Raw genomic sequence first — 14,747 nt, 5'->3', positions numbered from 1 at the left:
GGGGGGGGGGGCGGACGTTGCGCTCTTTCCGAATAAAGAACCACCCACGATCTCCCCCACGACGCCGTGATTGACGCGTGCCGTTGCGGGGGTGCGGTGGATACGGAGTTAGATTCGGCATACCCCAGGCCCGCGCGTGCCCGTGCCCTGTTTTGGGCCTGGCACAACAGCGCTCGGCACCGTGTATGGCCCAGGCCCGGGGGCTCCTGTCGGTGTACTAAAGTAGAGGTACCCTAGTACCCCGAACTTGTGCACGGGCGGTCGCAGCATCCCGCGGCAAGGCTTGCCGGGTGACCGCCAAGACCCTCCGTGGTTCCCTTGAAGACCATTCAAGAACAAAGTACTCAAACCAAGGCCCCGGCAAGAGGAGCTTGCCGGGAAGGCCAACCAAGGCCCCGGCAAGAGGAGCTTGCCGGGAAGGCCAACCCAGGCCCCGGCAAGAGATCTTGCCGGAAGAGACAAGACCCCGGCAAGAGGAGCTTGCCGGGAAGGCCACTCAAGGCATACTAAGAAAGCTTGCCGCGACGCGCCCTGCGTCCCGGCAAGGCCCGGTGAGCAACAAGCTCCCAAACACGACAAGACGACGACCGCGGCAAGGAGCTTGCCGTGGGAAACCCCCACTTCGTGCCCGCGCTCCAGCACACCTGCTAACGTGTCGCTCTAGGACTCTCCCAAGCACACGTGGCAGGAGGCCGCGCAGCTAGGGGTGCGCGGTGGCAAGCGGAGATGAAGAGAAGGCCATCGTGGCAAACGGTGGCGCTCCTAACGGTCACTTTTTGCACTGTTTAGGCAACTCAGACGGGCATTCAATGACCCTGTCCCCTGCCGTCAGAGTTAGGTAGGATACACTGTGTCCACAGTAGCGGTAGGTGCAGCTACCGCATTCTTTTCCATTTTTACCCTTCTTGTCTACGTTGCCACCTGTCGGTGACCCCTTGAAAGTATAAAAGGAGGCCCAAGCGCAACGTAGGGGAGGTTCGGCTCATTCGAAACATCAGGGACACTCTCACGCTCGGTCTGGCAGCGTCCATCGCTCCTGAGCAAGAATTCAATACACACAAACAAGCAGCAGTAGGGTTTTACGCATCCGTGCGGCCCGAAGCTGGGTAAAACTGCTCGCGTGTACCGCCTCGATCCGCTCTTTGTGCGGCCTCCGCCCCCCTCCGAACCGAAAGGGGCCCGGTCCCCATAGGTGTTGGTGGATCAGCCACCCCGACACTAAGACTAACGGGCTATACCGTCAGCCCAGGCCCATTACGTACTCTAACAGGGAGTGAACTCACCACCACCACTACTAACTCCAATTTATAAGATAGTAGAGACTATGGTCATGACTCGTGAGGAATAATGCCGTTCTGAAGGAAAAAACAACTCCACTCTATAAACGGAACAAGGACTATCCTGTTTCAAATCTAGACCTAATTTTCTTGTTTCGCTTGAGCAGTGAAATATTTGATCCATCACTAACTCCTGACGACATCCATATGGTTATAATGCAATTAAAGACCAGTCATGAACAAAATAAAAAGGTTACTTAAGAATCCCATGATAAAAACTAGAATTTTCCACAAATCAAGTAGGCTACTGTGTGGTATTTCATGGTGGCACAGGCAAGGGAAGTCCTAGTTGAGGGTTTAAAGAACAACAACCGAAGTTTGTATGATGACCAAATCTTACAGCCTAACGAAAGCACAAATAGATTATTTACCAAATCCTCCCAGAAACGCCCAGAAACAGCCTTCTTGAACCGTATAATCCACTTGCCACCATTCCGATTTGCAGGATCCTGCCCAGTCAAAATGCATTAACCACTACTCCCAATACTAAACAAAGACACGAGTCAAAAAACAACAGCTTGTTGCGAGTAATACCTCCCAGAGTGGACGGACACCCTCTTTGAAAAGATGCAGGTCCGTGGGGCTCGGGAGGGAGGACGGGCGTGCGAGGTGGCAGTAGCAAACCCAGAACGACTCGACCTAAAGCCATCCAATTCCAAATAGCAACATCAATCAGTAAGCTCCACTGACAGAAGTAAGAAAAAAACCCTGGAAACAATCTGCTGTGCCGGAGACACGTACAGTGCTGAAATCGACGATCTTTTTGATGTTGTCCTCGTACGACTGCGACCTCGTCCCGGGCGTCCGGCGGGTGTACCAGAGCACGAGCTTGCGCTGCGGACAACAAGGGCTATTACATCCGGCTTCCTCTGAGATTCAAAGGTTCCGGCATTTCTGGAACGGGAAACGGGGAAAAGGTTTAGATCTAGCGGCGGCGGGCGGGTCTTACCCTGAGGGGATGGAGGCCGGCCTTGAGCTCGCGGTTGCGGCGCTCGCTCTCCTCCGCCTCCGCCTCGTCCTCCTCCTCGACGGCGGCGGGCGGCGCGTCCTCGGCCCGGGCGTGCGACGGCTGCAGCTGCTCCTCCTGCTCGGGCACCTTCCTCTCCACCGCCGGCTCCATGGCGCGCCCTCGTGCGGCGATTTGGTCGGCTGGGTGGGGTGTTCAGAGAGAGAGAGACGAGGAAGGGTCCGGGAGACGCGTGACGAGGGGATGGGAGTGGGTTTGGGCCTTTTTGGTCCTCTTCGATCGGGATGAACCGTCTTCTTTTTTTCTTTAGGGTAACTTCCGCCGCTTTATTTATCTAGTAATAGTCTAGGATCTCATCTGAGATCACATCGAGTACAAAGTCTGGAGGTACCATAAGCCAAAGCTTACAACGTTCCTCCCCTACACCTACCTTAGCTAATTTATGAGCAGCGGAGTTTGCTGAACGTCGTACCCACGACACTTTCACCTCGCTGAAGCCACACACCATCTGTTTGATCTCCTCAACACACGGTCCCGACGCCGAGAGGTTCTTGTCCGGGTCTGCAAGCATGCTCGCCACCGTTTTGCTATCCGTCTCGAGGTGTAGCTTATGGACATTGATCTCTCCTGCTAGTTGGATCGCCCTCCTGCAAGCCATCAGGCCGCCGTCTCGGCGTCCACCTCTCCGGCCCTGAACGTGCAAGCCGCCGCTCTGAAGTCCCCATGGTGGCCTCTCAGGACGACACCGCCGCCACTTTTGCCGCCATGCCTTCAGACGGCACCGTCGGCGTTCGCTTTGACCCAGCCTGACTCCGGAGCTATCCATCACTGAGTCTCCCTCGTGTTTGTCATGGGAGCCTTTCGCTCGTGAAGTGCAGCCCATTCCGCCATGTACGACACAGCTGAATCAGCCATCGTGTGTGCCTCAGCTATCTTCCTCCCATCCTTCGCTTCATTTCTCGCTAGCCAAAGCCCATACGTGGCCTGCACCATCGCTTCTCGCTCCTCATCCGTGGCCTCCGGAAACCTCCCTAGCAGCCAGGAAGCAAGTGCGCTGCTTCTATTCCGTGGGTGTGGGTCTAAAATCTTTCCTTTTTTTTTTCTTTTTTTATGATACCATGGTAAATGATTCACTACGGCCGACCGAGCTTTTTTTGCCGGGCGCCTCGTCACGCGATGGAAATGAGCCAATCCAAAGACGACATGTGCTCTGGCGGTACAATCTTATCCCTTTCCTTTCTCTCTCCCATCGTTTGCCTTCGTCTCTCACCTCTCGCGTCATGCATCTTTTTCCATCTTAGACGGGATAGCTCCTTCACTGTCGAGGCTCGCGTCCAACGTTCTCTCTATCATGGCCAGCGGAACCATTGCCCACCTGTCCTTCCCGCTCCGCCGCGTCCACGCTACTACGACATAATGCAAAAAAACTATAATGTTGCAACCGGGAGCAACGGTACCCGTCTATTCGCTAGGGATTTCTTCCAGGTGGCGCATCGGGAAATCGATCAACTGGGAGCTGATTTGTCGGCCGAGAAAACTACCCTGGTCGAGAGCCGTTGGGGCCAAGATGAGGCATGGAAAGCCTTCCACGACCATGCCGAGCGCGCTCAAAAGGAAGACGAGGCTGCACATGAGAAAGCCGCCAAGGCTCTGGGCAAGCCTAGAAGATCCAGGATGGCGCAATTATGGACGCTCAGGGTATCCTGAGCACGCCCGCTGTCGGAGCTAAGTCCGGCAGATCTCAGGTAAGGGGCCCCGAGCTGGTGGTCTCGGCTAGATAGTAACATGAAGAATAGGGACACGGTGTTTACCCAGGTTCAAGCCCTCTCGAAGAGATAATACCCTACTCCTGTTCTTGTTTATATTTTGTGGATGGAGTACAAAGTTCATGTGATCTGCCTCGAGATTGTATGAATGAGTCTAAAAGTCTTGCCTCTACGGCCTAAACCCTTCAGCTAATATAGGGGTCAGGGGGTACCTAGGGTTACAAATGGTCGGTTGCACCTAGAGATAATCATGTTAAATATTTGAATATGCCTTGAAGTGTACGCAAAGACTTCGAAAGATTCCATCTTGAGTACGTCGAGGGTTATGGCAAATATGACCCATTCTTCGGTTGTCGGTGGGCCCTCGGCCCGGCCCAGAGTGGTAGGGCGCCTAGGTGAGTACCCCCCTAATCCAGGACACCGTCAAAAGCCCTTGAACTGGTCAGCAGAGGACATTGATATACTCCTCGGAACAGCTTCAACTTCACGTCCTTGGCTTTGCAGGCTAGTTCTTATGAATTGGTTCTATGCTCGAGGATTCCTCGGACTCCGAGGTCTTTGTAAATCATTCAGGTTCATCTTCTTTTACTGTTGCCATGTGTAGACTTGAGGATAGACATTTTCTAGGTAACCAGGGAATTCTTTTAACAAGGCCCTCCTTGAAACACCTTTTCTAGATCCGAAGACACATCATAACTTAACAACGAAGGCTTGCCACGTGGGAGTAGTGCGATGATCGAGTTGTGTCCTGACAACTTTCACCCGAAAACTGAACCACCGCCACTCATCATGGAACCGAGAAGTCCCATCAATAGCCATTGCGCCGAGTTTTACCACGACTCGAGGCCACTACTATTGGCACGTCCCATCGATAAAGGGATCATGCCCTGATTTTCAACGACATCATCAACAGAATCCCTTAATCCGCGCACGCATATACCGCACATTGCGTTGGAAACCTGCGATTTTACTACGTGGTGTGGCGCCTCTTGGCATTTTTACTAGCCTATAAAAGGGGACGAAATGAATCTAATTCACCCTACGCCTGGAGACCTGCGATTCACCCTGCTTCCCATCTCCAAACCTCACCCCCTCCGCCCTCAAGAGGCCGGCAAGGGGAACGGATCCACCGCTCAGGCGGACGAGGAGAGGGCCGCGAGGAAGAGAGGGCTATGGGTGCCCTCCGTCGTCACCACCGGCAACATCATGGAGCTACACGCGAGCGACTACCTCCCACCCCAGGGGTGGTAGAATGTCGAGATCTGCTTGGCTTCCCAGATTCCAACACCTTAGGAGGGTGAGCGGGTCGTGTTCGTTTCCCACCTCATCCAAGGTTTGGGTTTTTCCCCTTCACCCTTTTCTTTGGGGCCTATTGTTTTTCTATGGGCTCCGATTCCACCATCAGGCCCCCAACTCCATCCTCCACATAGCCACATGATAACCCACAAGTATAGGGATCGCAATAGTTTTCAAGGGTAGAGTATTCAACCCAATTTTATTGATTCGACACAAGGGGAGCCAAAGAATATTCTCAAGTATTAGCAGTTGAGTTGTCAATTCAACCACACCCGAAATACTTAATATCCGCAGCAAAGTATTTAGTAGCAAAGTAGTATGGAAGTAACGGTAACGGTGGCAAAGTAATAGTACCAGTTTCCTACCAATCGTAACAGTGGCAACGGAAAAGCAGCTTAGCAAAGATCAATATGAAACGAGCTCGTAGGCAATGGATCAATGATGGATACTTATGTCGGATGGCATTCATCATGCAACAGTTATAACCTAGGGTGACATAGAACTAGCTCTAATTCATCAATATAATGTAGGCATGTATTCCAAATATAGTCATACGTGCTTATGGAAAAGAACTTGCATGACATCTTTTGTCCTACCCTCCCATGGCAGCGGGGTCCTAATGGAAACTAAGGGATATTAAGGCCTCCTTTTAATAGAGTACCGGACCAAAGCATTAGCACTTAGTGAATACATGAACTCCTCAAACTACGGTCATCACCAACAAGTGTCTCGACTATTGTCACTCCAGGGTTGCTGGATCATAACACGTAGTAGGTGACTATAACTTGCAAGATAGGATCAAGAACACAAATATATTCATGAAAACATAATAGTTCAGATCTGAAATCATGACACTCGGGCCCTAGTGACAAGCATTAAGCATAACAAAGACATAGCAACATCAATCTTAGAACATAATACTAGGGATCAAACCCTAACAAAACTAACTTGATTACATGGTAAATCTCATCCAACCCATCACTGTCCAGCAAGCCTACGATGGGATTACTCACGCACGGTGGTGAGCATCATGAAATTGGTGATGGAGGATGGTTAATGATGACGACGACGGTGATTCCCCCTCTCCAGAGCCTCGAACGGACTCCGGATCTGCCCTCCCGAGGAAGAACAGGAGGTGGCGGCGGCTTCGTATCGTAAAATGCGATGAATCCTTCTCTTTGATTTTTTTTCTCCCCGAACGTGAATATATGGAGTTGGAGTTGAGGTCAGTGGAGCTTCGTGGGACCCACAAGACCAGAGGGCGCGCCCCAGGGGGGTGGGCGCGCCCTCTACCCTTGTGGACAGGGTGTGGGTCCCCTCTGGTTGATTCTTTCGCCAATATTTTTCATTTATTCCCAAAAAATCTCTGTGAAGTTTCAGGTCATTCCGAGTACTTTTATTTTTACACAAAAATAACACCATGGCAATTCTGCTGAAAACAACGTCAGTCCGGGTTATTTCCATTCAAATCATGCAGATTAGAGTCAAAACAAAGGCAAAAGAGTTTGGAAAAGTAGATACGTTGGAGACGTATCAACTCCCCCAAGCTTAACCCATTGCTTGTCCTCAAGCAATTCAGTTGATAAACTGAAAGTGATAAAGAAAAACTTTTACAAACTCTGTTTGATCTTGTTGTTGCAAATATGCAAAGCCAACATTCAAGTTTTCAGCAAAGATTATGAACTAACCATATTCACAATAACATTTAGGTCTCATGTTTACTCATATCAATGGAATAATCAGGTAGCGAGCAATAATAATAAATCTCGGATGACAACACTTTCTCAAAATAATCATGATATGATATAACAAGATGGTGTATTGCTAGCCCTTTCTGAGACCGCAAAACATAAATGCAGAGCATCCTTGAAGATCAAGGACTTACTAGACATTTGTAACGCCCCAGATACAACTTTCCATCTTCCTAACTCCAACTCTTGCCTTCTCCAGAGATGCGATATATTATTTCCTTCGTGGTTGGGTTTTTGTCTTTTGTTTTGCATTTTGTTCATGTCATGCATTTCATCTCATGGCATCTTGCGCATTGCATCGGCACCGTTTTCTTAAAACTTGCATCCGCTCATAGTTGCCGCTTCTTCCGTGTCTCGGTTGACCTTCTCTCAGATCAACCGGACCGCTCTCTTCTCTCTCTTTTCTGAGCTCATCAAATCCCTTGCCTTCGTTGACTGTTCCGAGACCAACCGGGTTTTTCGAGTCCCTCTTGTCTGGCCACTTAATCTTTCTCCACAGTGCATAGACCCCTCTCGTGCGTGTCCGAAAATTGTCCCGAACCCGAACCGCAAGGTCATGACCGTTGGATTCAGATCACCCCCAAGCATTCGTAAAATATCTGCGTTTCTCCATTGGACTTCCCTAACTTTTTATTCTCGATCATCCGATCGCGATCCGATGGTCCAAATGCCACTCGTACCTACCACCTACTATATAAATAGTCCTAACCATAAAATCTAGGGACTTTGTCCCTTCACCCGCCGCCGCACTCCCCACTAAATCCCCCCTCGGGATCCTCCCAGATCCCCTTCGCTCCAACCAGCCATCACCGAAACTTCCAAATCCATCGATCCCCACCTCTCCTCGATTCCAGCCACATCCCTGCTCGATCTCGTCGGGATCGAGGCTCTCTCCCGTCGCCCGTTCTCCTTCCCGAGCAGCGCACCCCGACGCCTCCTAGTTTCCGTAGCCACGCAAGCACCCATGGAGGCGCGCATCCTCAAGCCCGTGCTCCTGCTCGACTCCGCCATCCATCGCACCGCCGACTCTCCTGCAGCTCTGCCGGAACCCACCAGCCCAGCAGCGAGACCGAGCCCCCGTCTCTGCTCCCGTGCTCAACGCCTCCTCTTCCCCGACGTTGCTGCCTCGCAGGAGCTTCCCGAGCCGGAGCTCGTCCGCGAGCAGACTGAGCTGCCTTCTCCCTCCTCCTCGCCGATCCGGTTGTTGCCGACGAGCAACAGCGGCCTCCAGGACCTCTGCTCCTCCTCCCTGTCCTCCTCTCTCTTTTTTTCGCCTTCCTCTCTCGATTTCTCTCTCTCTCTCTCTCTCATGTACCTCCCTCTCTCTCTCAGGTACACATGAGCAGGGACGCGCGCCATGGATGCCTCCTCGAGCTCCAGTTTGCCTCGCGTCGCCGGGAACCGATGCCCCACGGCCGGAACCGTCAAGCTCCGCCTCCCTGCGCCGAGTCCCTCGCCGGAGTGAGCTCATCCCCGAGCCCTCATCGCTGGCCTCCCCTGCTGATGTTTCTGTTCTTCAGAGACGAGAGCAGTAGTGGCTCGCTCGTCCCGAGCATTGACCGCGCCCTGCCTCGCCTCGATGTCCCTACGTGGCACGCAGCCAGCGCCAGCACGTGGGTCGCGCCAGGCCCAGCGCCCCCTTCCGGCCTCACCTCCACCGATCTGGGCCATGGCCCATGGTGAGAACTCCAGCCCCTCTAGATTCGGCCTGGTAGTATTTTTTCCCTAATCTGCGATTTTAGCCATTATCCGAGGATTTACAGTTTTACAGAGAAGACCCTCATCTTCATGCATTTAATAACTCATGAACCGTGCATCGGATTAAAATGATTTAAACATGTAAAATGCTTAGAATTTTGTGTAGATTAATAATATGCCATTTTCATCCATGTTTAAAATGTTTAAAATGTTGTTTGTTTAAATTTTCTTAAATGACATGTTAAAATGATTTATTTCATAACTAAATAACCGTAGCTTGGTTTTAAATAAACTTTATATGTAAATGGGGTGGAAAAATGCCTAGTTTAAAATGGTGCACTCATCTTGCATGTTTAACAACTCTAAAATATGGTTTAGGGCAGAACAGTACCAAATTCAAGATATGCACATGGGGATTTTTTGGAATTGTTGCTTGTTGTTCCGGCCTCATTTAAACTTGCCTAGATAGGTAGCTTAATTATGCTTCACCTCTTGCCATGTTTAACAACATTTAATATTGTTTGGTAGCTTAAACGAGATTAAACTAAATATGTCCATGTGGTGTTTTGTCAATATGCCACTCGTTGCATATTGAGCTCCACTTAACTTGTAGTATTGTTTGTTGCACTTTGCCATGCCATGCCTCATTTAAACCGGACATGCATCATACTTGGTTGTGCATCATGCCATGTTTATGCCTGTGCATTTACCATGTTGTTTGTTTCTTTCCGGCATTGCTTCTTAGTTCCGGTAATGTTGCGATTGTGAGGATTCGTTTGACTCTCCCGTTCGTCTTCTTCATGGACTCGTTCTTCTTCCTTGCGGGATTTCAGGCAAGATGACCGCTACCCTGGATCTCATTACTATCATTGCTATGCTAGTTGCTTTGTTCTATCGCTATGCTGTGCTTCCTATCACTTGTCCTCAAGCCTTCCCAATTTGCCATGTCAGCATCTAACCTTTTTCACCCTTCCTAGCAAATTGTTGTTTGGCTATGTTACCACTTTTGCTTAGCCCCTCTTATAGTGTTGCTAGTTGCAGGTGAAGTTGAAGATTGCTCCATGATGGACAGGATTATGTTGGGATATCACAATATCTCTTATTTAATTAATGCATCTATATACTTGGTAAAGGGTGGAAGACTCGGCCTTATGCCTGGTGTTTTGTTCCACTCTTGCCGCCCTAGTTTCCGTCATACCGGTGTTATGTTCCCGGATTTTGCGTTCCTTATGCGGTTGGGTGATTTATGGGACCCCCTTGACAGTTCGCTTTGAATAAAACTCCTCCAGCAAGGCCCAACCTTGGTTTTACCATTTGCCTCACCACCACCTACTTTTCCCTTGGGAGTCGCTCTCTCGAGGGTCATCTTTATTTTAGCCCCCCCGGGCCAGTGCTTGTCTAAGTGTTGGTCCGAACCGAGCCGCCTGCGGGGCCCCCTCGGGGAAACTCGAGGTCTGGTTTTACTCGTAGCCTGTCTCATCCGGTGTTGCCCTGAGAACGAGATATATGCAGCTCCTATCGGGATTGTCGGCGCATCGGGCGGTCTTGCTGGTCTTGTTTTACCATTGTTGAAATGTCTTGTAAACCGGGATTCCGAGACTGATCGGGTCTTCCTGGGAGAAGGTACATCCTTCGTTGATCGCGAGAGCTTATCATGGGCTAAGTTGGGACACCCCTGCAGGGTATAAACTTTCGAAAGCCGTGCCCGCGGTTATGTGGCAGATGGAAATTTGTTAATGTCCAGTTGTAGATAACTTGACACCAGATCCGAATTAAAACGCATCAACCGCGTGTGTAGCCGTGATGGTCTCTTCTCGGCGGAGTCCAGGAAGTGAACACGGTCTTTGGGTTATGTTTGACGTAAGTAGGAGTTCAGGATCACCTCTTGATCATTGCTAGCTTACGACTGTTCCGTTGCTTCTCTTCTCGCTCTTATTTGCGTAAGTTAGCCACCATATATGCTTAGTCGCTGCTGCAACCTCACCACTTTACCCCTTCCTGTTCCCATTAAGCTTTGCTAGTCTTGATACCCATGGTAATGGGATTGCTGAGTCCTCGTGGCTCACAGATTACTACAACAACAGTTGCAGGTACAGGTTATGCGATGATCATGACGCAGGAGTGATGCTTGCTTGCGTTGAGTTCTTCTTCTGCTTCTTCGATCAGGGGATAGGTTCCAGGTCGGCAGCTTGGGCTAGCAGGGTGGATGTCGTTTGAGTTTCTGTTTGTGTTTCAACCGTAGTCGGATGTTGCTCTTGTAAGATGATGTTGTATTCTTGTGGCATGTATGCCTTTTGTATGTATCCCCATCTATTATGTATGTTGATGTAATCTTATCCACCTTGCAAAAGCATTTCAATATGCGGTTCTATCCTTGGTGGGACCTTCGAGTCTCTTTAGGATAGTATCGCATATTGGGCGTGACAACATTGTAATTCATGGCAAAAGAGATCCAATCACAGTCATACTCAATATCAATTAATAACAATGCATACAAATGACAGTGGTGCTCTCTAACGGGTGCTTTTTATAAGAGGATGATGACTCAACATAAAAGTAAATAGATAGACCCTTCGCAGAGGGAAGCAAGGATTTGCAGAGGTGCCAGAGCTCGAGTTTTTGAAACAGAGATAAATAATATTTTGAGCGGTATGCTTTCATTATCAACATAACAACCAAGAGATCTCATTATCTTCCACGCTACATGCATTATAGGCGGTTCCCAAATAGAACGGTAAAGTTTATACTCCCCCAACACCAACAAGCACACTCCATGACTGGTCCGAAACCACGAGTACCGTCCAACTAACAACAATCCTGGGCATGGGACTGGGCATCCCGATTACCAGCCATTTTCTCGTGAATGATGAGGGGAGTCGACTCATCATGAGAATAACCCACCTAGCATGGAATTTACTAACAGCCCCCAGTCGCTACATGAGCGATTCGGGCATACAAGCAGATTATCACTTGAAGGTTTAGAGTTTGGCAAATGCAAATTTACTTGGAACGATAGGTAAATACCACATACAGGTAGGTATGGTGGACTGATATGGAACAACTTTGGGTTTATGGAAGTGGATGCATAAGCAGTATTCCCGCTTAGTACAAGTGAGGGCTAGAAAGAGACTGGGAAGCGACCAACTAGAGAGTGACTGATACGTCCATTTTGTATCATGCTTTTATATCAATATTTATTGCATTATGGGCTGTTATTACACATTATATCTCAATACTTATGGCTATTCTCTCTTATTTTACAAGGTTTACCATGAAGAGGGGGAATGCCGGTAGCTGGAATTCTGGCTGGAAAAGGAGCAAACGTTGGAAACCTATTCTGCACAACTCCAAAAGTCCTGAAACTCCATGAAACATCTTTTTGGATTTAATAAGAATTTTTTAGCGAAAGAAATACACCAGGGGGCCCACACCCTGTCCAGGAGAGAGGAGCCCCCCCTATAAGGCGCGCCCCTATCTCCTGGGCCCCCTGGTGGGCCTCCGGTGTCCATCTTCTGCTATATCAGAGCTTTTACCCTGGAAAAAATCGTGGGCAAGCTTACGGGATGAAACTCCACCGCCACGAGGCAGAACCTTGGCGGAATCAATCTAGGGCTTCGGTGGAGCTGTTCTGCCGGGGACACTTCCCTCCGGGAGGGGGAAATCATCACCAACGTCATCACCAACGATCCTCTCATCGGGAGGGGGTTAATCTCCATCAACATCTTCACCAACACCATCTCCTCTCAAAACCCTAGTTCATCTCTTGTATCCAATCTTGTATCAAAACCACAAATTGGTACCTGTGGGTTGCTAGTAGTGTTGATTACTCCTTGTAGTTGATGCTAATTGGTTTACTTGGTGGAAGATCATATGTTCAGATCCTTTATGTATATTATTACTCCTCTGATTATGAACATGAATATGTTGGGGAACGTAGCAGAAAATAAAAAATTTCTACGCATCACCAAGATCAATCTATGGAGTCATCTAGCGATGAGAGAGAGGAGTGCATCTACATACCCTTGTAGATCGCGAGCGGAAGCGTTCAAGAGAACGGGGTTGATAGAGTCGTACTCGTCGTGATCCAAATCACCGATGATCCTAGCGCCGAACGGACGGCACCTCCGCGTTCAACACACGTACAGTTGGGGAAGACATCTCCTCCTTCTTTATCCAGCAAGGGGGAGGGAGAGGTTGATGGAGATCCAGCAGCACGACGGCGTGGTGGTGGAAGCAGCGGTGATCTCGGCAGGGCTTCGCCAAGCTCAGCAAGAGGGAGAGGTGTTACGAGGGGAGAGGAAGGCGCCAGGGACTAGGGTGCGCAGCCCTTCCTCCCCCCTCTTTATATAGGGGCCCTGGGGGGGGCGCCGGCCCCTAGAGATTGAATCTCAAGGGGGGGCAAGGGGGGAACTTGCCCCCCAAGCCAAGTGGGGCGCCCCCCACCCCTAGGGTTTCCAACCCTAGGCGCAGGGGGAGGCCCAAGGGGGGCCACTGATACGTCTCCAACGTATCTATGATTTTTGATTGCTCCATGCTACTTTATTTACTGTTTTGGGCAATATTGGGCTTTATTTTCCACTTTTATATTATTTTTGGGACTAACCTATTAACCGGAGGCCCAGCCCAGATCTGCTGTTTTATGCCTATTTCAGTGTTTCGAGGAAAAGGAATATCAGACGGAGTCAAAACGGAACAAAATCAACTGGAGAAGTTATTTTTGGAAGGAAAGCAACCCAAGGAACTTGGAGTGCACATCAGGGGAGATACGGGCTGCCCACGAGGGTGGGGGGCGCCCCCCCCCCCCGGGCGCGCCCCCTGCCTCGTGGGGCCTCCGTAGCTCCACCGACGTACCCCCTGCATCCATATATACCTACGTACCCTAAAACTTCCAAAAGAGAAGATAGATCGGGAATTCCGCTGCCTCAAGCCTCTGTAGCCACCAAAAACCTCTCGGGAGCCTGTTCCGGCGCCCTGCCGGAGGGGGATCCCATCACCGGTGGCCATCTTCATCATCCCGACGCTATCCATGACAAGGAGGGAGTAGTTCACCCTCGGGGCTGAGGGTATGTACCAGTAGCTATGTGTTTGATCTCTCTCTCTCTCTCTCTCTCGTGTTCTCTCTCGTGTTTCCTCTATGGCACGATCTTGATGTATCCCGAGCTTTGCTATTGTAGTTGGATCTTATGATGTTTTCCCCCTCTACTCTCTTGTGATGAATTGAGTTTCCCCTTTGAAGTTATCTTATCGAATTGAGTCTTTTATGAGAACACTTGATGTATGTCTTGCTGTGATTATCTGTGGTGACAATGGGATATCATGTGCCACTTGATGTATGTTTTGGTGATCAACTTGCGGGTTTCGTGACATTGGGAACCTATGCATAGGGGTTGGCACACGTTCTTGACTCTCTGGTAGAAACTTTGGGGCACTCTTTGAAGTACTTTTATGTTGGTTGGATGAATCTGAGATTGTGTGATGCATATCGTATAATCATGCCCACGGATACTTGAGGTGACAATGGAGTATCTAGGTGACATTAGGGTTTTGGTTGTTTTGTGTCTTAAGGTGTTATTCTAGTACGAACTCTTTTATAGATTTATCCGAAAGAATAACTTTGAGGTGGTTTCGTACCCTACCATAATATCTACATTTTTTCTCCACTATTAGTGGCTTTGGAGTGACTCTTTGTTGCATGTTGAGGGCTTGTTATATGATCTATCTATGTTATTATTGTTGAGAGAACTTGCACTAGTGAAAGTATGAACCCTAGGCCTTGTTTCCTATCATTACAAAAACCTTTATCTACCATCTATTTTGCACTTGTATTACTATCTCTTCGCCGAACTAGTGCACCTATACAATTTTCCATTGTATTGGGTGTGTTGGGGACACAAGAGTCTTTTTGTTATTTGGTTGCAGGGTTGCTTGAGAG

The 14,747-nt window shown here is 49.4% G+C and overlaps 1 protein-coding gene across 1 annotated transcript in view; it reads right to left on the bottom strand.

Moving 5' to 3' along the window:
* LOC119290912 (eukaryotic translation initiation factor NCBP) overlaps window positions 1-2,564 on the bottom strand; it is a 22,590-nt gene extending 20,026 nt beyond the window's left edge. Inside the window, exons 1-4 of the mRNA XM_037569593.1 lie at window positions 2,287-2,564; window positions 2,079-2,171; window positions 1,872-1,976; window positions 1,709-1,786 (exon numbers count right to left, since the gene is read on the bottom strand). Coding sequence (XP_037425490.1) covers window positions 1,709-1,786; window positions 1,872-1,976; window positions 2,079-2,171; window positions 2,287-2,457 — 447 coding nt within the window. The 5' untranslated portion in view covers window positions 2,458-2,564. The remainder of the gene's footprint in view (window positions 1-1,708; window positions 1,787-1,871; window positions 1,977-2,078; window positions 2,172-2,286) is intronic.
* Window positions 2,565-14,747: the final 12,183 nt, after the last annotated feature.

This window comes from Triticum dicoccoides, chromosome 4B (genome assembly GCF_002162155.2).
Source record: "Triticum dicoccoides isolate Atlit2015 ecotype Zavitan chromosome 4B, WEW_v2.0, whole genome shotgun sequence".
Lineage (NCBI taxonomy): Eukaryota > Viridiplantae > Streptophyta > Magnoliopsida > Poales > Poaceae > Triticum > Triticum dicoccoides.
This window is presented reverse-complemented; position numbering and strand designations above follow the sequence as displayed.